At 52.2% G+C, this 24,820-nt stretch overlaps 1 protein-coding gene across 1 annotated transcript in view; it reads left to right on the top strand.

The window, feature by feature from the left end:
• Window positions 1-21,214, top strand: part of LOC134339802 (copper chaperone for superoxide dismutase-like) — a 38,815-nt gene extending 17,601 nt beyond the window's left edge. The window contains exons 7-8 of the mRNA XM_063036615.1: window positions 12,373-12,476; window positions 20,412-21,214. Coding sequence (XP_062892685.1) covers window positions 12,373-12,476; window positions 20,412-20,568 — 261 coding nt within the window. The 3' untranslated portion in view covers window positions 20,569-21,214. The remainder of the gene's footprint in view (window positions 1-12,372; window positions 12,477-20,411) is intronic.
• Window positions 21,215-24,820: the final 3,606 nt, after the last annotated feature.

The following is a 24,820-nucleotide window of genomic DNA, read 5'->3' as shown; positions in this document are numbered from 1 at the left end:
TCCTGATGGTAGAAATGAGAAGAGGGCATGTCCTGGGTGGTGGGGGTCCTTAATGATGGACGCTGCCTTCCTGAGGTATTGCTCCTTGAAGATGTCCCGAATACCACAGAGGCTCGTGCCTATGATGGAGCTGACTGAGTTTACAACTTTCTGTAACTTCTTTCGATCCTGTGCAGTAGCCACCTCCCACCCCATACCAGACGGTGATGCAGCCAGTCAGAATGCTCTCCACAGTACATCTGTAGAAGGTTTTGAGTGTGTTAGGTTACCAAATCTCCTTATACTCCTAATGAAATATAGCCTTCGTTATAGCTGCATCAATATAGAAACATAGAAACATAGAAAATAGGTGCAGGAGTAGGCCATTCGGCCCTTCGAGCCTGCACCGCCATTTATTATGATCATGGCTGATCATCCAACTCAGAACCCAGCCTTCCCTCCATACCCCCTGACCCCTGTAGCCACAAGGGCCATATCTAACTTCCTTTTAAACATAGCTAATGAACTGGCCTCAACAGTTTGCTGTGGCAGAGAATTCCACAGATTCACCACTCTCTGTGTGAAGAAGTTTTTCCTAACCTCGGTCCTAAAAGGCTTCCCCTCTATCCTCAAACTGTGACCCCTCGTTCTAGACCTCCCCAACATCGGGAACAATCTTCCCGCATCTAGCCTGTCCAATCCCTTTAGGATCTTATACGTTTCAATCAGATCCCCCCTCAATCTTCTAAATTCCAACGAGTACAAGCCCAGTTCATCCAGTCTTTCTTCATATGAAAGACCTGCCATCCCAGGAATCAATCTGGTGAACCTTCTTTGTACTCCCTCTATGGCAAAGATGTCTTTCCTCAGATTAGGGGACCAAAACTGCACACAATACTCCAGGTGTGGTCTCACCAAGGCCTTGTACAACTGCAGTAGTACCTCCCTGCTCCTGTACTCGAATCCTCTCGCTATAAATGCCAGCATACCGTTCGCCTTTTTCACCGCCTGCTGTACCTGCATGCCCACTTTCAATGACTGGTGTATAATGACACCCAGGTCTCGTTGCACCTCCCCTTTTCCTAATCGGCCACCATTCAGATAATAATCTGTTTTCCTATTTTTGCCACCAAAGTGGATAACTTCACATTTATCCACATTAAATTGCATCTGCCATGATGCAATATGATGGGACAAGGTTAGGTCCTCAGAGATCTTGACACCCAGGAGCTTGAAACCACTCACTTTCTCCACTCCTGATCCTTCTATGAGGATTGGTTTGTGTTCCCTCGTCCTACCCTTTCTGAATCCACAACCAGCACTTTGGTCTTACTGAGGTTGAGTGCCAGGTTGTTGCTGCGACACCACTCCACTGGCTGATAGATCTCGCTCCTGTACGCCCTCATCATCACCTGAGATCCTATCAACAATGGCGATATGGTCAGCAAGTTTACAGTCAATAGGTGAGCTGAGCCTGGCCACGCAGTCATGGGTGTAGAGAGAGCAGTGGGCTAAGCACACGCCCCTCTGGAGTACCAGTGTTAGTCGTTCTGTTGAGCACAGATTGTGGTCTTCCGGTGAGGAGGTCGAGCAGCCAGTTGCAGAGTGAGGTACAGAGGCCCAGGTTTTGGAGCTTTTCAACTGATGGTGTTAGATGCTGAGCTGTAGTCAGTAAACAGCGGCCTGACGTAGGTATTAGTATTAGTATTGTCCAGGTGATCCAAGGCCGCGTGGAGAGCCAGTGAGATCACATCCACTGTAAACCTGTTGTGGCGATAGGCAAATACTGCAGCGGGTCCAGGTCCTTGCTGAGACAGGAGTTAATACTAGCCATAACCAACCTCCCAAAGCACTTCATCACCGTAGATACGGGGTGATAGCCATCACCCTGCTCTTGGGCACTGGTATAACCGTTGCCCTTTTAACGCAGGTGAGAACTTCCGTCCACAGCAGTGAGAGATTGAAAACGTCTTTGAACACCCCCGCCAAATGGCTGGCACAGGTTTTCAGAGCCCTACCAGGTATTCCATCGGGGCCTGTCACCCCTAAGAGGGTGAACCCTCGCAAGGTGACTTTTCTACTCCCTGTTATTAATTCACCAGCCTTGTCCTGCATGTACCTTATGCGCCTTCCTGTTTATTCTATTTATTGAAGTACAGCGTGTTTGATAAATAGGCCCTTCTGGGGCCACGCTGCCCAGCGATCCCCGCGATTTAACCCTAGCCTAATCACAGGACAATTTACAATCACCAATTAACTTACCAACTGCCTCGTCTTTGGACTGTGGGAGGAAACCCACACAGTCACGGGGAGAGAACGTACAAACTCCTTACAGGCATCGGCGTGAATTGAACCCGGGTCTCCTGCACTGTGAACCGCTCTACCCTGCCACCATTCTATTAATTTTTAGGAATTAGTCTTAATTCAGGAATTAAAATGAATCTTTCTGTTGATTTTTGCCCTCAAACACCCCCTCCTCCCATATTCCCCCCCAGCAGAACCCCCTTCCGAGTTGTAGCACTGGGGATCAATTCCCCTCCCATTGCGGACCAGAAGAGACGACCTAGGCACTGGCAACGGGCAGATAACACCGTGTCAGGGACTGAAAAGAGTGGCCATTCCCCTAACTGTACTGTCCCCTGTACATTTCCCTTCTCCCTCCTCACTCGGAGGGCACCACAGTGCTCCGCAGTGTTTGCAGTCACCACTAGAGGGAGCAAGAGACTCGTCCCTGTTGTCCTTCTTCCTCTTGCTCCCCCTTCTGCATTTGCAGTTGTCTCCAGACATTCACTGACTTATAGGGCGCCAATGTGAGGAATGCGGCCTCTCCTGAAATACTGTGCCCAGGCTGTTCTATCCCACCACTCACATGTGACATCTCACATGTCAACTTTGAATTTGCTGGCGATACAGCCATTGTTGGCAGAATCTCAGATGTTGACGAGAGGGCGTACAGGAGCGAGATAGTTGAATGGTGTCTCCGCCCTTCGGAAATACTGGGCCCCTCTCCCCCCACCAATGTGTCAACTCTTGTGTGAGATTTCCTCCTCGGGCGGCCAGCACTCTCTGCAAGTATAATCTCTGTTTTTAAACACAAAATAATCTGCACACGCTGGGGTCAAAGCAACACTCACAACACGCTGGAGGAACTCAGCAGGTTGGGCAGCGTTCGTGGAAAAGATCGGACGACGTTTCGGGCCGGAACCCTTGCCACCATTCAGGGCCCCAAACAGTCCTTCCAAGTGAGGCAACCCTTCACTTGTGAGTCTGTTGGGGTCATCTATTGCATCCGGTGCTCCCAGTGCGGCCTCCTCTACATCGGTGAAACCCGACGCAGATTGGGGGACCGCTTCGTCAAGCACCTCCGCTCCGTCCGCCACAACAGACAGGATCTCCCAGTAGCCACCCACTTCAACTCTGCTTCCCACTCCCATTCAGATATGTCCATACATGGCCTCCTCTACTGCCATGATGAGGCTAAACTCAGGTTGGAGGAGCAACACCTCATATACCGTCTAGGTAGTCTCCAGCCCCTCGGTATGAACATAGAATTCCTTCCCCCTCCCTTCCCCTATCCCTATGTCACTGTGTCCCTTCCCCAGCTGCCTATCACCTCCCTCATCGTTCCGCCTCCTTCTACTACCCATTGTGCTTTCCCCTATTCCTTCTTCACCTTTCCTGCCTATCACCTCCCTGCTCCCCTCCCCCACCCCTTGATCTTTCCCCTTACTGGTTTTCCTTCTGGCACTTACCAGCCTTCTCCTTCCCACCCTCCCCCCCCCCCACCTTCTTTATAGGGCCTCTGCCCCTTCCCTCTACAGTCCTGACGAAGGGTTCCGGCCCGAAACGTCGACCGATCTTTTCCACAGATGCTGCCTGACCTGCTGAGTTCCTCTAGTCTCTGTTTTTGGTGGCAGGGGGAGATGCGTCTCTACCAAAGGAGGTGTAAAATGCTCCTTCCCTCCACTAGCCTGCAGGTCACCCTTGGGCAAGGTGTAGCACCTGCTTAGCCCCGCGATCAGGGTCACGTGAAGCTGTGGGAGCAGGCGGTGGATGGTCGTACAAGCAGCCGGTGCTGATCGCAAGTCCTGGTTATGCGACCACTGACACCAGGCAGACAATCTCTGAAGAGTATTGATAATGGCCGGGGGTGGTGGGGGGCGGGCGGTCACCCATCATGTGAAGTCACTGCCCAGAAGACGGCGATGGCAAACCACTTCTGTAGAAAAATTTGCCGAGAACAATCACGGTCAAGGCCATGATTGCCCACGTCATACAACACGGCGCAGAATGATGATGTCACACAACACGGCACATGATGATGATGAGTCTCTGTTTACCACAATGGGAGATGGTCGACCATTTCCCACATGCCTGCAGCAACACACACCACCTTCTGACCTGACTAACTCGTATTTAAACGCGCAGAGTTATTGGAGTGGATGTAATATAGAACTCTGCAGCACAGGAATACGCCTTTCAGCCTGCAATGTTGCGCCAGCCTTAACTAAATTTGTACTCGTACGCCCAACGGACCTAATCCCTTCTGCCCACACGTGTTCTGATGAAGGGTCTCGGCCCGAAACGTCGACTGTTCATTCCTCCTTCACAGATGCTGCCCGGCCCGCTGAGTTCCTTCAGCGTTTTGTATGAGCTGCTGTGGACACCCAGAGCAACGCAGACACAAAACATACCAATTCATGATCTCCTGTAGATTTCACGTTCCTCTCCAAGAGCCTTCTCTGTAGTAGTCGCCTCTTCTACCGCTCGTAGCCGCCACCACTCTCTGCGCAAAAAAACCCCGACCTTTAACATCCCCCCCACCCCATACTTTACTCCAATCACCTTAAAATTATGCCCCCTCATATTAGTCATTTCCACCCTGGGAAAAGTCTTCTGGATCTGTGCCTCATATCATCTTGCACACCTCTATCAAGTCACCTGTCATCCTCCTTCGCTCCAAAGAGAAAAGCCCTAACTCACTCAACCGATCCTCATAAGACATGCCCTCTAATCCAGGCAGCATCCTGGTGAATCCCCTCTGCACCCTCCCTAAGGCTTCCACATCCTTCCTGTAATAATGTAACCAGAACTGAACACTATTCTCCAAGTGTGGTCTAACCAAGGTTTTGTAGAGCTCAAATATTACCTTACAGCTCTTGAACTCAATCACCCGACTGATGAAGGGCAACACTGGCTCTGCCCAGTCCTGTTACTTCCGAAGTGCCTCGTTCCCTCTTCCTTCAGCAATGAATTTTTAGCTTTTTGCCTTCATTGATCCCAAGAGGTGAATCCCATTGGGAATCGGGAGAAGAATTTCCTGTCCCAGAGAGTCTGCTCCCACAATCGGGAGCAATCTGGTGACGGGAGCCTGGACATTACAACACAAAGAGAGGGAATGGGAGGGGTCTCGTCCGGAGTGGAGACCCCAGCATCGAGCGGAGGGGCTGAGTGGTCAAGCTGCACGCTGACGGGAACTGACAGAATGGAGGATTTGGAAAAGGCAGAGCAGGGGACCTGGACAGCGTGAGGAAGGTGTGTGGCGCATTGGCTGCTGGGTGCGGTGTTTAGGATGTCATATTGCACTTCAGGTGAGCAGCAAGGCCGCACTTGGAGTATCCTGCACAGTTCTGCTCACCCAGGCATAGGAAGGATGCCGTTAAACTGGGAAGGCATCAGAAAATGACTCATGAGGTGGTTTCTGGCTCTAGAGGGCTTGAGAGAGCGATCAGAAGTGGAGAGAGTGAGCAATTTCAAGTTCCTGGGTGGTCCATATCCCTGAGGACCTGACCTGGACCAGCTACAAAGAGAGGGCACGACTGCAGCTGTATTTCTTCAGGAGTTTGAGGAGGTTCGGTTTGCCGCCAAAGATGCATTCTGACTGGCTGCATCACCGTCTGGTATTGTGGGGGGGGGGGGGGGGTTGCTACTGCACAGGATCAGAGTAAGCTGCAGACAATTGTAAACTCAGTCAGCTCCATCATGGGCACCAGGCTCCGTAGTGTCCAGGACAGCTTCAAGGAGCGATGCCTCAAAATGGCAACATCCATCATTAAGGACCCCCATCACCCAGGACATGCCCTCTTCTCATTGCTACCATCGAGAAGGAGGTACAGGAGCCTGAAGACACACACTCAACGATTCAGGAACAGCTTCTTCCTCTCTGCCACCCGATTTCTGAATGGACATTGAACCCACGAACACTACCTCACTACTTTTTTATTATTTCCTATTTTTGTACTAATTATTTAATTTAACTATTTGATATTTATATACCTACTGTAATTCACAGTTTTTTTCTCTCTATTATCATGTATTAGATTTCTCTGCTGCTACAAAGTTAACAAATTTCCCCACATATGCCGGTGATATTAAACGTGATTCTGATTCTGACCATAAGGAAAGAGCAGACAGTCTGGATCAAAGGAGGCTGACAAGGAGAGGTTTATAAAACAATGAGGGGCAAAGATGAGTTGAATGGCCACACTGTTGTTCCCCAGGGTTTGAGGGGGGGGGCGCAGGTTAAGACTAGAAGGCAAGGGTGAAAGGGGAGAGGGGATAGATCTAAAAGGAACCTAGGGGTAAGAGTCTCACACAGAGGATGGTGGATACATGGAACGAGCTGCCAGTGGAAGTGAGGTTTTTAATATCAACAAGTGCGAGGTGTTGCACTTCGGTAGGACCTACCAGGGTAGGTCTAACTCTGTGAGCGGTAGGGAACTGAGGAGTGTGGCAGAACAAAGGGACCTGGGAGTACAGGTCCTTAATTCATTGAAAGTGGCATCATAGGTAGATAGGGCCGTCAAGAAAGCTTTTGGCACATTGGTCCTCATGAATCAATGTACTGACTACAGGAAATGGGATGTTATGTTGAAGTTGTAGAAGACGTCGGTGGGACCGAATTTGAAGCACAGTGTGCCCATTCAACTTATCTTTGCCCCTCATTGTTTTATAAAGCTCTCTAAAGTCTGCCCGTCAGCCTCCTTTGATCCAGACTGTCTGCTCTCTCCTTATGGTCAGAATCAGAATCTCGTTTAATATCACCGGCATATGTGGGGAAATTTGTTAACTTTGTAGCAGCAGTGAAATCTAATACATGATAATAGAGAGAAAAAAACTGTGAATTACAGTAGGTATATAAATATCAAATAGTTAAATTAAATGTAGCCCCCGGGCACTGCATTCAGGGTCGCTCAGCTCGCTGTCGTCTAGGGAAACAGCCCTCGGTCCCGCTAAACTGGGTAATTAGTTTGTGTGGATGCTGTGCGATGTCCCTCACCCCGCCAAGTAACAGACAATACACCAGATACGATTAAATGAATTACAGTTTATAGATATTACTGGAACTATATAATTAATAGAGAATAAAATATAAAAGGAAAATCAAAGGCGCCACACTTATCAAAGTTCAATCTCTTCGTGCACAAACAGTTGGAGCTCAAGACCCTCCTTCTTCACTCTGTGATCCCCTCGGACCACCTCGACCTGCCGCCTGGGACCAACAACAGTGGTCGACCAGACGCTCCACACGAGTCCGTCTCGGTCTCCTCTCCTCGCCAAACACCCTGGACCTCGGACTCCTGCTCGGGGTCCGACCCCGTTAGCGGACTCACAGCACCTGGTCTATCCTCTGTCTCTCTCTCTCGCCTTCTCCCCAAAAACCCCCACATCACAATATCTTACGGACACACAGAAAGCATAACATCTATCCCAATTGGTTCATTCGCTCTATTATCACGAACCTAACCCAAACAGACTGCTAGCGTAAGAACTTTCTCAGCATTTATTGATGGGAAGTATTCTTAGAGATGGTATATATAATTTTCTGGATAGACAGGGTCTGATTAGGATCAGTCAACATGGATTTGTGCGTGGAAGGTCATGTTTGACAAATTTTATTGAATTTTTTGAAGAGGTTACTAAGAAAGTTGACGAGGGTAAAACGGTGGATGTTGTCTATATGGACTTCAGTAAGGCCTTTGACAAGGTTCCACACGGAAGGTTAGTTAGGAAGGTTCAATCGTTAGGCATTAATATGGAAGTCGTAAAGTGGATTCAGCAGTGGCTAGATGGGAGACGCCAGAGAGTAGTGGTGGATAACTGTCAGGTTGGAGGACGGTATGTAGTGGTGTGCCTCAGGGATCTGTACTGGGTCCGATGTTGTTTGTCATATATATTAATGATCTGGATGATGGGGTGGTAAATTGGATTAGTAAGTATGCAAATGATACTAAGATAGGTGGAGTTGTGGATGATGAAGTAGGTTTTCAAAACTTGCAGAGAGATTTAGGCCAGTTAGAAGAGTGGGCTGAAAGATGGCAGATGGAGTTTAATGCTGAAAAATGTGAGGTGCTACATTTTGGTAGAACTAATCAAAATAGGACATACATGGTAAATGGTAGGGCATTGAAGAATGCAGTAGAACAGAGGGATCTAGGAATATTAGTGCATAGTTCCCTGAAGATGGAATCTCATGTAGATAAGGTAGTGAAGAAAGCTTTTGGTTTGCTGGCCGTTATTAATCAGAGCATTGAGTATAGGAGTTGGGATGTAATGTTGGATTTGTATAAGGCATTGGTAAGGCCAGATCTGGAGTACTGTGTACAGTTCTGGTCACCGCATTATAGGAAAGATGTCAATAAAATTGAGAGAGTACAGAGGAGGTTTACTAGAATGTTGCCTGGGTTTCATCTCTTAAGTTACAGAGAAAGGTTGAACAAGTTGGGTCTTTATTCTTTGGAGCGTAGAAAGTTGAGGGGGGCTTGATAGAGGTGTTTAAAATTATGAGGAGGATTGATAGAGTTGACATGGTTAGACTTTTTCCATTGAGAGTGGGGAAGATTCAAACAAGAGGACATGGGTTGAGAGTTAAAGGGCAAAAGTTTAGGGGTAACATGAGGGGGAACTTCTTTACTCAGAGAGTGGTAGCTGTGTGGAACGAGCTTCCAGCAGAAGTGGTTGAGGCAGGTTCTATGTTGTCGTTTAAAGTTAAATTGGATAGATATATGGACAGGAAAGGAATGGAGGGTTATGGGCTGAGTGCAGGTCAGTGGGACTGGGATAGGGTAAGAGTTCGGCACGGACTAGAAGGGCTGAGATGGCCTGTTTCCATGCTGTAATTGTTATATGGTTATTTAACATAACAAAGAAGCCATCTCAAGTATAACATAACAAAGAAGCCATTTTAATTAGCCTACGCAGTAACATAAAAGGAGAAACCCCTTACATAAATAATTAGTACAAAAATAAGAAATAATAAAAAAGTAGTGAGGTAGTGTTCATGGGTTCAATGTCCATTCAGAAATCAGATGGCAGAGGGGAAGAAGTTGTTCCTGAATCGCTGATTGTGTGCCTTCAGGCTTCTGTACCTCCTTCCTGACAGTATCAATGAGAAGAGGGCATGCCCTGGGTGATGAGGGTCCTTAATGATGGACGCTGCCTTTCTGAGGCATCGCTCCTTGAAGATGTCATGGATACTACGGAGGCTGGTGCCCGTGATGGAGCTGACTGAGTTTACAACTCCCTGCAGCTTACTTCGATCCTGTGCAGTAGCCGGCTAACCCCACCCCAATACCAGACGGTGATGCAGTTTTGGCCGCCTACCTACGTGAAAGATATAAATAAGGTTGAAAGAGTACAGGGAAAATTTACAAGGATGTTGCCAGGTCTGGAGGACCTGAGTTATAAGGAAAGATTGAATAGGTTGGGACTTTATTCCTTGGAATGTACAAGATTGAGAAGAGACTTGATAGAGGTATACAGAATTATGAGAGGTATAGATAGGGTAAATGCAAGCAGGCTTCTTTCCACTGAGGTTGGGTGGGACTACAACCAGAGGTCGTGGGGTGAGGGTGAAAAGTGAAAAGTTTAAGGGGAGCACGAGGGGAAACTCAGGGGTTGGTGAGAGTGTGGAACGAGCTGCCAGCACAAGTGGTGCATGCGAACTCGAGTTCAACGTTTAGGAAAAGTTTGGATAGATACATGGATGGGAGGGTATGGTCCCGATGTAGTTCGTTGGGAATAGGAAGTTTAAATGGCTCAGCATGGACTAGATGGGGTGAAGGGCCTGCTTTTGTGCTGTACTTTTCTATGACTCTGAAAGATGCACACAGGGATAATAGAAAATTGGAGGGCTATGTGGGGGGGAAGGGTTAGATTGATCAGAGAGTAGGTTAAGGAGTTGACACAACACCGTGGCCAAAGGGTGCTGTAGAGTCTTACGTTCTGTAAGAGCCAGAGATGCAAACACTGATAGGAAAGGTTTAGGGCAGGGGTTCCCAACCCTTTTTTATGGCTTGAACCCATACCATTAAAAATTGAATTGTGAATGGACTTTATTTCTTACATCCTTCACATTCATGAGAAGTAAAAATCTTTGCGTTACATCTCCATCTGAATGTGCAATCATAATAATTTATAACGAATAGAGCAGTCAATGTAACATAGAAATACACTTAAATCAGCGTGAATTAATCAGTCTGATGGCCTGGTGGAAGAAGCTGTCCCGGAGCCTGTTGGTCCTGGCTTTCATGCTGTGGTACCGTTTCTCGGATGGTATAGATTGTGGTAGGGATGGCTTGGGTCCCCAATGGTCCTTTGGGCCCTTTTTACACACCTGTCTCTGTAAATGTCCTGATTTGTAGGAAGTTCACATCTATAGATGCACTGGGCTGTCCGCACCACTCTCTACAGAATCCTGCGAGTGAGAGAAATATAGTTCCCATACCAGGCAGTGATGCAGCCAGTCAGGATGCTCTCAATTGTGCCCCTGTAGAAATTTTTTAGGACTTGGGGGCCCATACCTAATTTCCTCAACCGTTGGTGTGTACAGACCACGCGAGGTCCTCGGTGATGTGGATGCTGAGGAACTTAAAGCTGTTTACCCTCCCAACTCCAGATGCATTGATGTCAATAGGGGTTAAGGCTGATTTATACTTCTGCGTCAACGCGTCGCCGCAAACCCTACGCAAAGCCGACGCGGAACCCTACGCGAGAGCTTGCGTTGCTGCGACGCGCACATCTCCCAAAATGTAACTACACGTCGCGTCGTCGCAGACCGCAACAACTGTGATTGGTCCGCTTGGTAGCATCGCATTTCCTCCTACGCTGCAATAGCTTCCCATTGGGCGACTGAAGGGCAGGGAAGGAACTCTGGCCGCAATGCTTTCCATAAAGCTTTGCAGACCTCCGAAATTATGGAGGATACTTCTTGCACGAAAAAAGACACTCGCGTCTTGTTTACCCCGAGACTACCATGACCACGAAGTCTTGCGTGGGCAGGTGTGTGCGCATGCGCGACGTGCGCGAATTGCAGAGCAATGCAGATACACCAACGCACAGGTATAAATGCTCACAATGCACGTAGGCCACTTGCGTAGGTTACGGCGTCCAGTTAACGCAGAAGTATAAACCAGGCTTTAGCCCGTCTCCATTCCTCCTGTAATCCACAACCAGCTCCATTGTTTTTGGGACATTGAGGGAGAGGTTGTTTTCTTGACACCACCGTGTCAGAGAGATGACTTTTTCCCTGTAGGCTGCCTCTTTATTGTTTGATGTAAGGCCAGTCAATGTAGTGTTGTCGGCAAATTTAATAAGCAGACTAGAGCTGTGGGTGGCGATACAATCATTGGAATACAGGGAGTAAAGGAGGGAATTTAGTACACAGCCTTGAGGGGCTCCTACGTTGAGAGTCATAGGAGGGTGGAGGTGAGGGAGCCCACTCTTAGCACCTGCAGGCGATGTGACAGGAAGTCCAGGATCCAGCGGCACAAGGCAGGGTCAAGGCCGAGGTCTCTGAGCTTCTTGTCGAGCCTGGATGGAACTATGGTGTTGAATGCTGAACTGTAGTCCCAAGAACAGCATTCTCACATAAGCATCCCTCTTCTCCAGATGTGTGAGGACGGTAGGTAGAGCAGTGGCTGCTGCCGATCGGTTGTGTCGGTAGGGGAGCTGTCGGGGGTCTAGTTTGGGTGGTAGCAAGCTGCAGATGTAATCCTTGACCAGCCTCTCAGAGCATTTGCTTATTATTGAGGTGAGTGCGACAAGACGCCAGTCACTCAGGCATGTTACCTTGGTCTGTTTTGGTACAGGGACAATGGTGGTTGGGAACCCCTGATTTAGAAGGATATGGGCCGAACGCGGGCAAATGGGACTAGCTCAGGTAGCCACCTTGGTCGCTATGGGCAGGTCCAGTGAAAGGGCCTGTTTCTTCCCGTGCACCAGAGAGCAAGGTATCACCAGGAAAGCGATACCCATGTGAAATGAGCCCTAGGGATGAGGGGAGTGGGGCAGGGGGGGGCGTTGAGGGGAGTGGGGGGAGGTGAGGGAGTGGAGGGGGCCGCTCGGTTTTTCAACACGCGTGCTGAGTCTACCCCTTCCTTGAACCCTCCTCAGGTCTGGGACATCATCGGGCGCTCGGTGGTGGTGGCCAGCGGTGAGGACGACTTGGGTCGAGGAAGACACCCGCTGTCCCACGTCACGGGAAACTCCGGAGAGGGGTAGGTGGCAAGCAGCATCCGACCTCACCCCCCCTCCCCGACCCTCGCCCTCGAAGCAATCCAGGCAGGGCTCCCAGAATTGGAGATGTTTCTGACGCAAGAGATGGTCTGAAGGAGACACCCCTTCAGTCCGCTCTCAACCCCTGTGGGGGTTTGTGCCTCCTGTTATGCCCCTCCGCACCCCTAGAAATCTCCTTCCCTGCTGATCATCATCCTTGCCTAGGTTCATTGGTCCTTTTCGTATCCCTGCCCAGCCTCTTGTGATCTCGTGATCGGGTACACCTCCATCCTCTTTCTCCTCTGTCCCTCAGAAACAGAGCCCCAGTCCAGACAGTTCTCTGTAATGTCAGCGTCCATTCTGGCAAGGTTCTCGAACATCCCTCTGAACTCTCCCTGGCAATGGGACAGTATAGAGAGATTATCACTCTGTGTCTGACCCCGGGAGTGTGTGAAGGGACAGTGTGGAGGGAGCTTCACTCTATGTCTGACCCCGGGAGTGTGTTATGGGATGATGTAGAGGGAGCTTCACTCTGTGCCTGACCCCGGGAGTGTGTGATGGGACGGCGTGGAGGGAGCTTCACTCTGTGTCTGACCCCGGGAGTGTGTGATGGGACGGCGTGGAGGGAGATTCACTCTGTGTCTGACCCCGGGAGTGTGTGATGGGACGGTGCGGAGGGAGCTTCACTCTGTGTGTGATGGGACGGTGTAGAGGGAGCTTCACCCTGTGTCTGACCCCGGGAGTATGTGATGGGATGGCGTAGAGGGAGCTTCACCCTGTGTCTGACCCCGGGAGTGTGTGATAGGACGGCGTAGAGGGAGCTTCAGTCTGTTTCTGACCCCGGGAGTGTGTTATGGGATGATGTAGAGGGAGCTTCAGTCTGTGTCTGACCCCGGGAGTGTGTGATGGGACGGCGTAGAGGGAGCTTCACCCTGTGTCTGACCCCTTTTTTTTAACAAAATTCTTTATTACAAATGTCGGTGCTATACAATATTTACAAAACCAGTGACTAACATATTTACTACACTACAAACAGACAATACATGTTAAACCAATATATTGCCATCCTCATCAATGATGGCATTTACACCCCGCGGAGCCCAACGGTCCCGGAACACCTCTACGGTCGCCGTGGACTGTGCGTATTCCTTTTCAATGTTCACCCGGGCACGAACATACCCCCTAAACATAGCCAGGCAGTCCGCCCGGGGAGAACCTCCTGCCACCCTTTTCCAGGAGCCACGGATGGCAATTTTCGCCAGCCCTAGGAGCAAGTTGACAAGGACATCCTCATCCCTCTGTGCCCCCCTCCTTACTGGATGACCATATATGAATAGGGTGGGACTGAAATGCAACCAGAAGGCGAGAAGCAGCCCACGCAAATACGCGAAAAGGGGCTGCAGTCTCGTGCACTCCACGTACATATGGTACACGGTCTCCTCCAGCCCGCAGAAGTGACACGCGGCTGGGAGATCCGTGTACAGACTAAAGAACTTATTGCAGGGCACCGCTTTGTGCAGCACTCTCCAGCCGAGATCCCCAAGGTGCATGGGGAGAACCCCCTTGTAAAGGGACTTCCACTGGGGACCCCCCCTCACCTCCAGGTGGAAAGACCGACCGCCATGGCGTGTCGGGACGGTGGACAAAGGCTAGGAAGTGGAGGGTGTGGAGCAGCAGCCCATAAAGGTACCTCCTGCCTGCATCCCTGAACGGGATTGTGGGTGTCGATGAGAGACGGCTCAAGTTGTGTGGATTCGTCTCTCGGGTAGGGCTGCGGGGCCTGGGCCCGACGAGCAGCTCAGCTTGAGTCGATCCACACACCTGAGCCGCACCGACATCCGCTGAGGCAGGGCAAGGGTCAGCCAGGACCCCGCCCTCTGCCAGAGGAGGGGATTCCCGGCCTGAGGCAACCATGTTCCAGACTCTCAGTAGGTCCTGATAGAAGCCTGGCAGCCTCTGCAAAGCCGCACGGCTGACGCCTGCCAGTGGTAGCTGCATATCTTCATGAAGACAGCAGCCCCTCCGGAGGAAGAAAGTCGCCAACACGTGCCACCTGGGAGGGTGCTCGGCGTACAGGAATCTCTGCAGAGTCCTGAGGCGGAGAGCCGCCAGTCGTGTGCGTACGCACACCAGCGACTGTCCGCCCTCTCCCACTGGGAGACTCAGAACCGCTGCAGAGAGCCAGTGTTTCCTGTTTCCCCAGAAGTCGTCCACTAGCTTCCTCTGCATTCTCGCAACAAAAGGGGCAGGGGGGGCCAAGGTGACCATCCGGTACCACAACATGGAGGCCACCAGCTGGTTTATGACCACCACCCTGCCTCGATAGGAAAGCACCCTGAGAAGGCCTGACCAGCGCCCCAGCCAGGCCATGACCTTTGTCTCCAGGTCCTGCCAGTTTGCCAGCCAGGTCTCCCCAGAAGGACTCAGGTAGACTCCCAGATAGAGAAGACGTCTGGTGCTCCACTCAAAAGCTCTCATCTCCTCCGGCAGGGAGTCCATCTGCCACTGGCCTACTAAGAGTCCGGAACATTCCGCCCAGTTGATCCTGGCGGAGGATGCCGCCGAGAAAACATCTTGGCACTCGCGCATCCTCCGCAGGTCACAGGGGTCTGTCATTATGAGGAGTACGTCATCGGCGTAGGCCGAGAGGACGGCCCCCATGTCCGGTTCGCGCAGAACCAGACCTATCAGCCTTCGCCGAAGAAGGCTGAGGAATGGCTCGACACAGATCGCATACAGTTGACCGGACATGGGGCACCCTTGACGCACTCCTCTTCGGAAGTGGATAGGTCCTGTCAATGATCCGTTAATCTTAACTAGGCACTCTGCGGTAGAGTACAGGAGCCGAACTCGGGCCACAAAGTGTGGTCCGAGCCCAAAAGCTTGCAGGGTGCCCAGCAGGAAACTGTGGTCCACCCGGTCAAACGCCTTCTCCTGGTCAAGAGAAAGAAACGCTGCCGGGGTCCCAGTCTCCTGGAGTAGGTGGATCAGGTCCCGTACTAGGTGGACATTGTCCTGGATGGAGCGGCCCGGGACTGTGTAAGATTGGTCAGGATGGACCACCTGTCCAATTACCGAACCCAGACGGTTGGCCATTGCCCGGGCGAAGATCTTGTATTCCGCGCACAAGAGGGAGACCGGCCGCCAGTTCTTTAGCAGGCGGAGGTCTCCCTTCTTGGGCAGTAGGACCACAACAGCTCTTCGCCATGAGAGGGGCATTCCTCCGGTAGCTAGGCTCTCCCCTAGGACAAGGCTGTAATCATCCCCCAGGACATCCCAAAAAGCCTGATAAAACTCAACACTCAGTCCATCCAACCCAGGGGACTTGCCCCTCCGGAGTTGCCGAAGGGCAGTGGACAGCTCCTCCCGAGTCAGGGGGGCATCCAGACGCACTGCATCCTCTGGACTGACCTTAGGCAAATCCTTCCAGACCTCATTACACGCCTCCGCATTTGACGGATCAGGCGAGAATAAGGACCGATAGAATGAACGGACCTCGTTGTTAATTCCATCAGGGTCCGTGATGGAGGAGCCATCGGCAGCCAACAATTCCACTAGCTGCTTTTGAACTCCCCGCCACCTCTCCAACGAGTAGAAGAAGGGTGAGCCACGGTCCAAATCCTGCAGCATTTGGATCCGTGACCTCACGTACGCACCTCGGGACTGCTGAAGCTGCAGGTCCCTTAGTGCATCCTTCTTCTCCTGGTATTCCTGCCACAGCGGCTGGTCTCCAGTGGTCGGACCGAGGCGGGACTCCAGGTCAAGCAATGCTCTCTCAAGCCGCTCAATCTCAGAGCCCCGCCCTTTGGTCGACCCCCTAGTGTACTCCCGACATAAAAACCGGATGTGGGCTTTGCCCACATCCCACCATAGCCGTAGGGAGCAGAACTCTCTCCGCCTCTCCTTCCAGGAGACCCAGAACGCTCGGAACGAATCCCGGAGTCGGCTGTCCTCCGGCAGCCAGTTGTTAAAATGCCAATACCTGGATCCCACCCGAGGGTGCAGAGGAATAAATTCCATCCACACAAGGTGATGATCCGAGCACGACACCGGCCGCATGGAGGACGCCGTCACGCGGGAGACGTAGGCCCGAGAGATGTACATGCGGTCTATCCTGGAACCTCCTTCTCTAGACCTTCTCGAGAAGGCGCTAGAGTTGGGGTGAAAATTCCGCCAGCTGTCCACCAAGTCAAAGGAGCCGACTAGCTCCTTTAACTTTTTTGCCGATGCTGGGTCGCGTTGGAGGCCCGAACGGTCCTCCGCCTCGAGGGTACAATTGAAATCTCCCCCGAGGATGACGCAGTCCCCAGGATCGATGGAGCTCAGCAGGGTGGACAGCTGACAGAATAGGCGCGTCTGCATCACACCGCGCCTGGGAGCGTACACATTGATAAAATGCAATGGTACGCCATCCAGGCGCACAACCAGGTGGAGCAGACGGCTGGGCACAACGTCCTGGACTCTTTCAATTACTGGCTGGAAGGTCGGGGCCAACAGGATCGCCACCCCGCTAGAAATGGAGCTGAGGTGGCTCATGTAGACCCCGCCCTGCCACTCCAGGAGCCAAGCAGACTCGTCCCCAGGGATGGTATGGGTTTCCTGCAGGAAACTCACCGTATACCGCCCATCCCTGAGGACTGAGAGATTGTTATGCCTGCGAAGAGGACCCCTGCTCTCGTTTACATTGAGACTAGCTATGGTAAGCTTCATGGCGGGAGCACACTAGGTCTCAGCAGCTGCGCCCATTTCGGTGAGAGCGGAGGCGCCTTCCACCACACTGTCCGGAAAGAAAGCAAGGATACCTTTTGCTTTCCGGGCTCGAGCAGTACCAGCAACACCCTGTGACCCACCATCCCCCGTAGGAGCGAGGCTGCTTCTCCCTCTGATGTCCCTTACTAGGTCATCTAGGAAAGATTTTAGTTGCCGTCTGTCGTTCCCCGACACCGCATTCCTCTTTCCCTTTCCCTTTCGTCTGAGGATGACTCGCAGGGACCTCACCAGCCTCGGCATGCTGGGCCAGCGAAGCGAGGCTAGCTGAGGCCGGTGCTTGGCACCCTCAGAGGTGAGAATGAAATGCTTAATTTCCTCTACAGGTATCAATGGGGATTTCTCAGGAGGGGTGAGGATGTCCATTGTTTCACTATCGAAAGAGTCCCCCTCCAACCCGTCACTGCAGACAGAATCCCCATCGGCCTCCCCGCATGTTCCAATAGATGGCTGCGCCTGCGACCCACACCGCGCAGCGGGCACCTCGCTCTTACCTGCCTGCTCCACCGTCGCATCAGCCTCATCCACATTTGCGACAGTGGAGAGACAATCCCCAGGGACTCCCTGCAAGTCATTTATTGCTGGGGTCGATGTGCACAGAATATCGTCCTCCCTAGGGGGCAGGCATAGAGGGGAACCCGGCACCTTTGGTCCAAGGGATTCATAAGCTGCCTGGTGCTGAGAATGAGAGAGCTTTGCCTCGTCTCCTCTTACACTATTCGGTACACTGGCCTCCAGAGAGGCGCTGACTTGTAGGTCCTGGGTGGAGGCCTCCAGGGCTGCCTCATTTGTGCAAACAGGGTTATCACAAGCTTTTTGCACAACCACACCATCTACCCCAGGACTGGTGGCTACATCTGAGGACTCAGGTTTAGAACCAACCCCTACCCGGATTCCCACCCCTTCCTGGGACTCCCCCGCATCTACATCCCCTGCCCTCTTGCGGGAACGTTCCCTTCTCCTCTTCACGCTGGAGGAGCACACAGGTGCAGGCTTCACCGATGGGGCAGCGCTTTCTGTTTCCATCGCCCCGTCTGCTTGCGCACCTCCCCGAGCCCCACGCTCCACTTCAGGGGAAATGGGCGTGAGCTCTGCGGTCTCAAAGGCCCACTTCTTCCTGTGTTTGGATTTCCCCTTTGCCTTCTTACTCCGCACAGACTCCACCCCGTCCCCCACCTGAACTACAGGGAGAGGAGCAGGGACCGACCCAACCGTAGGAGTAGGGACGGGGGTAGGGGCAGGGTGAGGGGCCGGGGCAGGATCACGGGCGGGGGCAGGGTCAGATGCAGGCGCAGGAGTAGGATCAGGGGCAGAGGTAGCTGGGGCATTGGTGCCCGAAGTGGGCTCCCTCGGGTTCCGGGCGGCAGGACAGTCCCTCCGAAAGTGCCCCACCTCCCTGCACGCATGGCACCGTGGGCGCTCGGAGCTCCAGTACACCTGATAATCTACTCTCTCATGCCGGACAGTAAACCGGCCCTCAACATCGTCCTCCCTTTCCAGCTGCATGAAAACCTGACGCCAGAAAGAGATTACGGTGCGGAGGGTGCGTCTGTTAAATTTGTGTCGGATGGCAGTGATCTCCGACCTTACTTGCCCTAAACAGGCCAGTGGGGGAAGCAAGTCCTCATTTGGAATGAAAGGCTTGACATGGCGTGGGGGCCGTCACCAGCTCCATAGGTAAAAAGATGTTGTCTACCGTGACTCCCCTGCTTAGGGCCCGGTGCACTAGCTCTTCATTCGCCAGATAGAACACCGCCTTTCCGAACTCCTCGGTGGCCAGAATACCACCTTTCCCCACAAGGTCCTCCATTGCCTCCGTACACTTTTCTAGTGTCATTCCAGGGCGCAAAATACATTGCACCCCACGTTCCACCTTCACCGACCGAAACAGGGCGTTGTCCGAGGCCGGGGAGGCAGCCGCCCTTGTGTAACTCCCCGAAGGCCCGCGACTCCCTGGAGACCGGTCGGGCATGCTGGCGCTCTTTCCAGTCCGAGAATCCTGCAGCAGTGTCGATTAGAAGTCCTGGAGCGAGTCGAATAACTGGCCGGGAACGTTTGCAGTCGACAGTTCCTCGCTGGCTCGGCGCCAGGAAAGGCTCCGTCGGACTTGCAGAGACCCGGGCCGGGAGAGGCCGAAACGTCCTTCCAGATGCTCCGGCACCGACACCGGACGAAAATCAGGAAAACAATGGAGGAGGAACGTTGCCCCGATGTCAATGGGGGGAAACGACGGCAATTGCCTCCGGTTTTGGAGCGAATCGGCTTCCTGGCGAGTTGCCAGCGGCTGCAGCTGGGAGCTACGCAGTAAGCAGCCGCCAACAAACCCAGTCCAAACCGGCAGCAAAAACTCCACACCGAGCTTCCACGCCAACGCCGTCACTCACTCAGTTGTCCAAGAGACTTTTAGAGCCACCTCCAAAGTATTCCACGAACTTTATCCAGTAGTTTTCCTTCGATTTCTCCCAGCTCAGTCAGCACAGCTCCTCTCTGTGTCTGACCCCGGGAGTGTGTGATGGGACGGTGTGGAGGGAGCTTCACCCTGTGTCTGACCCCGGGAGTGTGTGATGGGACTGCGTAGAGGGAGCTTCACCCTGTGTCTGACCCCGGGAGTGTGTGATGGGACGGTGTGGAGGGAGCTTCACCCTGTGTCTGACCCCGGGAGTGTGTGATGGGACTGCGTAGAGGGAGCTTCACCCTGTGTCTGACCCCGGGAGTGTGTGATGGGACGGCGTAGAGGGAGCTTCACCCTGTGTCTGACCCCGGGAGTGTGTGATGGGACGGCGTAGAGGGTGCTTCAGTCTGTGTCTGACCCCGGGAGTGTGTGATGGGACGGTATGGAGGGAGCTTCAGTCTGTGTCTGACCCCGGGAGTGTGTGATGGGACGGTATGGAGGGAGCTTCACTCTGTGTCTGACCCCGGGAGTGTGTGATGGGACGGTGTGGAGGGAGCTTCACTCTGTGTCTGACCCCGGGAGTATGTGATGGGACGGTGGGGAGGGAGCTTCACTCTGTGTCTGACCCCGGGAGTGTGTGATGGGACGGTGTGGAGGGAGATTCACTCTGTGTCTGACCCCGGGAGTGTGTGATAGGAGCGTCACTCTGTGTCTGAGCCGTATTGTTCCCTTCTGTTAGCTAATTCTGCCCCTTGTTTTTCCACCCCTTCATGTGTAGTTTGGTGTGTGGCATTATCGCTCGCTCCGCTGGACTGTTCCAGAACCCAAAGAGGATCTGCGCCTGCGACGGCGTTACCCTGTGGGAGGAGCGTGACCGGCCAGTCGCGGGGCCCGATCGGAAGAAGCCCAAGGAGGCGCCCACCGCCAACCTCTGACCTCTGACCCTCATCGGCCACGGGATCAGACCTGTGACCATCAACCAGAGACTTTCAGAACAACATCCTGACCCCGGACAACATCTGAAGTTGACCTCTTCGCCCCCCCCCCAGCCCGATGGAGCCTGCACCCTGTTCCGTCATCCCAAAATCCCCTTGCTCTAATCTTCAAGCACTTTCTCCAACCCATCAGGATTGGCTTGCTCTGTGAGCCTTGAAGAACACTTCTTCCCCACCGACCTTCTTACCCGCAGTCCCTTGTATCCAGTCCCGATTATTGTTGGCCGCCCACTCCTCATTCACTTCTGGTTTCAGCAGGTCAGCTCCAACCCTAGCTTCTCAAAGTCAACCGAAGGAGAGCATCTGATTGGACACCGTGATGGGACCAACGAGACATGCCTTCTCATTCTGGAGTAGAGTTGTGCCAAGCAAGGCCTGCCCTCATTGGCCAATCCCTGCCAGGCTGTGCTGGCCGCAGTATTAACCAATCCAGTGCAGTGCTGTGCGACAAGAAGTCCTTTGGGTGCTGGGAGGCGGGCAGGGATCGGCCCTTTAAGGTCAGGGCATGTCTTTGTTGACTTGTACCCTCAGGGAAATGTATCACATCCTGCGAGCCTCAATTAAAGAGTGTGATGGTTTGAATGCACCTCCTCCCCTGTTCCGTGGTCTGTTATTTGCTGGCGGGCAGCCACCTGCTCCGTCTCCAGTGAGAGTCGCACGTTTGCTCCCTCCTGCCGTGCTCTGCCCAGAACGTGGGACAGTACACTTCTCGGAGGCGGTCGTAGGTCTTGGTGCCGGAGGGGGTGGCCACCGTATCTTGGGATCAGCTGGCCCCGAACTGCTTGCCTGCCTCCCGGTGGAAGAGGGGGCGTGAATCTTCTGGCACCTCTCAGGGAGGAGACATTCCTGGAGTCCCATCGAACCCCCCCCTCCCCGCCCCAACTCCCCAGTCCTGGTTGTGCCATCCGTACAGATTGTGGGATCTCACTGTGCACAAAATGGCCGTGGCTGTGCCAAGTTGGGGAAATAAACGGAGGAAGGGCTGGCGAGGAGGGAACGCTGCAAGGGAGAGGCGGTGAGGGGGGAGCGCTGCAGGAGAGGCCGTGAGGGGGGAGCACCGCGCCTATGGGGGAGGTGGCGGTGAGGAGGGAGTACTGCAGGGTGGTCCGTGAGCAGTGGGCGCTGCGGGAAGTGTCGGAGCTGCGGTGGGTGCGGCAGGGTATAGAGCACCGGACCACGGGAAGGGTGCGCCGGGGGACGGGCGGCAAGGTGAGACTATCTACAGCAGTTAAAGAGTTAAAACGACCTTGGCTGTCCTGACCACAGTGTACGTTAACAGGCAGGCGCCGCAGGCCCCTGGGCCAACAACGAAGTGTCATCCTGGTCCGGGTTAAGGCGGTGGAGCCATGATGCCCGGACCAGAGTCGAGGATCGAGGTGCACGTCCGACACGCCGAGAGAGATCATGTGGTACGGATGTGCTTGGAAGTGCCCAAGTGACGGCAACCAGGCAGTGCAGCGTCAATGAGTCAGATCTGGTGGAATGTCGACCGTTTCGTTGGCGGGAACGGCAGGGAGAACTGCACCCTCACAGCTATGTGGGTGCGCGGCCACGCAGTGACTGAAATGCTCCCGCGCACGTACCCTTTGTAGCTGTGCAGCTGGAATTTTATATAGCGTTCATATAGTTCTTAAGTCTGTTAATATGATTATGAAATACCCTGTAATTAATTGTGTTAATACAATCCATACTTTTTAAATTAATAGCCATACCACAACCTTCATTTGAAACATTTTAGAGCTTTGTCAGGGTGGAGGCAAAGTCACTGGATATATTTAAGGCAGAGATTGATAGGTTCTTCATTAGGAAATGAAGGGTTACAAGGAGATTGGGGCTGAGAGGGAAATGGATCAGCCGTGATGAAATGGCGGAGCAGACTCGATGGGCCAAATAGCCTAATTCTGCTCCTATGTCTTACAGTTTCAAGTTACTGTATAACACTGTTACTAATTGGAACAATAAACACAGAATGGAAGTCAGTAGCTCATTGTTAATAAACTGCCAGGCTGCTGAACGCCAACGCCATCTCGCCCGAACATTTTACTTTTGCCATTGTGCCTGCAGTTTTTTTGAATGCCTGACATTGTTCACTTGTGTTGTGGGTTGTACTTTGTGTTTGTTTGATGTGCAAATTACAGGGGGGAAAAAAACACATTTAAAGTGCTGCTCAGTTTTCAGGCCATGTAAAATCTTCCTGCTCAGAGCAGTGGCTGGTCCGCGCAACTGTAAAATGAAATTCAAGAGAACGTTTACAGGGAGATGTGTCTCGGAGCCAGGTCTGAACCCCTGAGCTGGGAGCTCAGCGAAATCTTCCCACCGACAACGCAGGGTGCTTTGAAGAGTGTTTCCGTACAAGTGCAGTGTTCAGTGCTGTACGGACCCTCCTTACCCTCCTAATAAAGATGCTTGTTATCCTTCCTTGTGATTGCATCTATGTGCTGTGCAGGTCAGGTTGTCAGGTTACAGAACACTACCTCACGGTACAGGCCCTTCGGCCCATAACATGCTGACCTTTTAACCTACTCTCAGGTTAATCTAACTCTTCCCAACGTTTTTCTATCATCCATATCTCTATCAAAGATTGACGGCTTTGTGGCAAACAGGTAGGTGGAGCAGATAGTGTTGAGGTAACGGAGTCTGCAGAAGGTCTTACTGAAGAATGGGCACAGAAGTGGCAGATGGAATATAGTGTAGGAAGGTGTATGGTCATGCACTTTGGTAGAAGGAATAAAGGCATAGAGTATCTTTTAGACGGGGAGAACATTCAGACATCAGAGGTGCAAAGGGACTTGGGAGTCCTTGTGGAGGACAAATTGGAGGTTGAGTCAGGGGTGAGGAATGAATGCAACGTTAGCGTTCATTTGGAGAAGACTAGAATACAAAAGCAAGGATGTAATGTTGAGGCTTTATAATGCACTAGTGAGGCCTCCCTTGGAGTATTGGGAGGCATATCTAAGAAAAGATGTGCTGGCATTGGAGAGATCCAGAGGAGGGTCACGAGAATGAAAGGGTTAATGTATGAGGAGCGCTTGATGGCCCTGGGCCCGTGCTCGCTACAGTTTATAAGACTGAGGGGGAGATCTCACTGGAACCTCTAGAATATTGCATGGCCAAGATCGAGAAGATGTTTGGTGTTGTGAGGGAAGTCTAGGGCCAGAGGGTAGAGCCTATGAACCGAACGTCCCTTTAGACCAGAGATAAGGAGGAATTTCTTTATCCAGAGGGCGGTCAACCTGTGGGAATTCATTGACACAGACGGCTGTGAAGGTCAAGCCATTAAAGCGGAGGTTAGTAGGTTCTTAGTTGACCAGAGCATCAAAGGTTAGGGGGAGAAGGCAGGAGAATAAGGTTGAGAGGGGTAACAAATGATGGAATAGCGGAGTCATAGAACATAGAATAGTACAGGCCCTTCGGCCCACAATGTTATGCTGACCCTCAAACCCTGCCTCCCATATAACCCCCCACTTTAAATTCCTCCATATACCTGTCTAGTAGTCTCTTAAACTTCACTAGTGTATCTGCCTCCACCACTGACTCAGGCAGTGCATTCTACGCACCAACCACTCTGAGTAAAAAACCTTCCTCTAATATTCCCCCTTGAACTTCCCAACACTTACCTTAAAGCCATGTCCTCTTGTATTGTGCAGTGGTGCCCTGGGGAAGAGGCGCTGGCTATCCACTCGATCTATTCCTCTTACTATCTTGTACACCTCTATCATGACTCCTCTCATCCTCCTTCTCTCCAAAGAGTAAAGCCCTAGCTCCCTTAATCTCTGATCATAATGCACACTCTCTAAACCAGGCAGCATCCTGGTAAATCTCCTCTGTACCCTTTCCAATGCTTCCACATCCTTCCTATAGTGAGGCACAGTACTCCAAGTGTGGCCTAACCGGAGTTTTATAGAGCTGCATCATTACATCGCGATTCTTAAACTTTATCCCTCGACTTATGAAAGCTAACACCCCATAAGCTTTCTTAACTACCCTATCTACCTGTGAGGCAACTTTCAGGGATCTGTGGACATGTACCCCCAGATCTCTCTGCTCCTCCACACTACCAAGTATCCTGCCATTTACTTTGTACTCTGCCTTGGAGTTTGTCCTTCCAAAGTGTACCACCTCACACTTCTCTGGGTTGATCTCCATCTGTCACCTCTCAGCCCACTTCTGCATCCTATCAATGTCTCTCTGC

This window comes from Mobula hypostoma, chromosome 30, assembly GCF_963921235.1.
Source record: "Mobula hypostoma chromosome 30, sMobHyp1.1, whole genome shotgun sequence".
Lineage (NCBI taxonomy): Eukaryota > Metazoa > Chordata > Chondrichthyes > Myliobatiformes > Myliobatidae > Mobula > Mobula hypostoma.
Note: the sequence above shows the minus strand (reverse complement) of the source record. Positions and strands in the feature narration are given on the sequence as shown.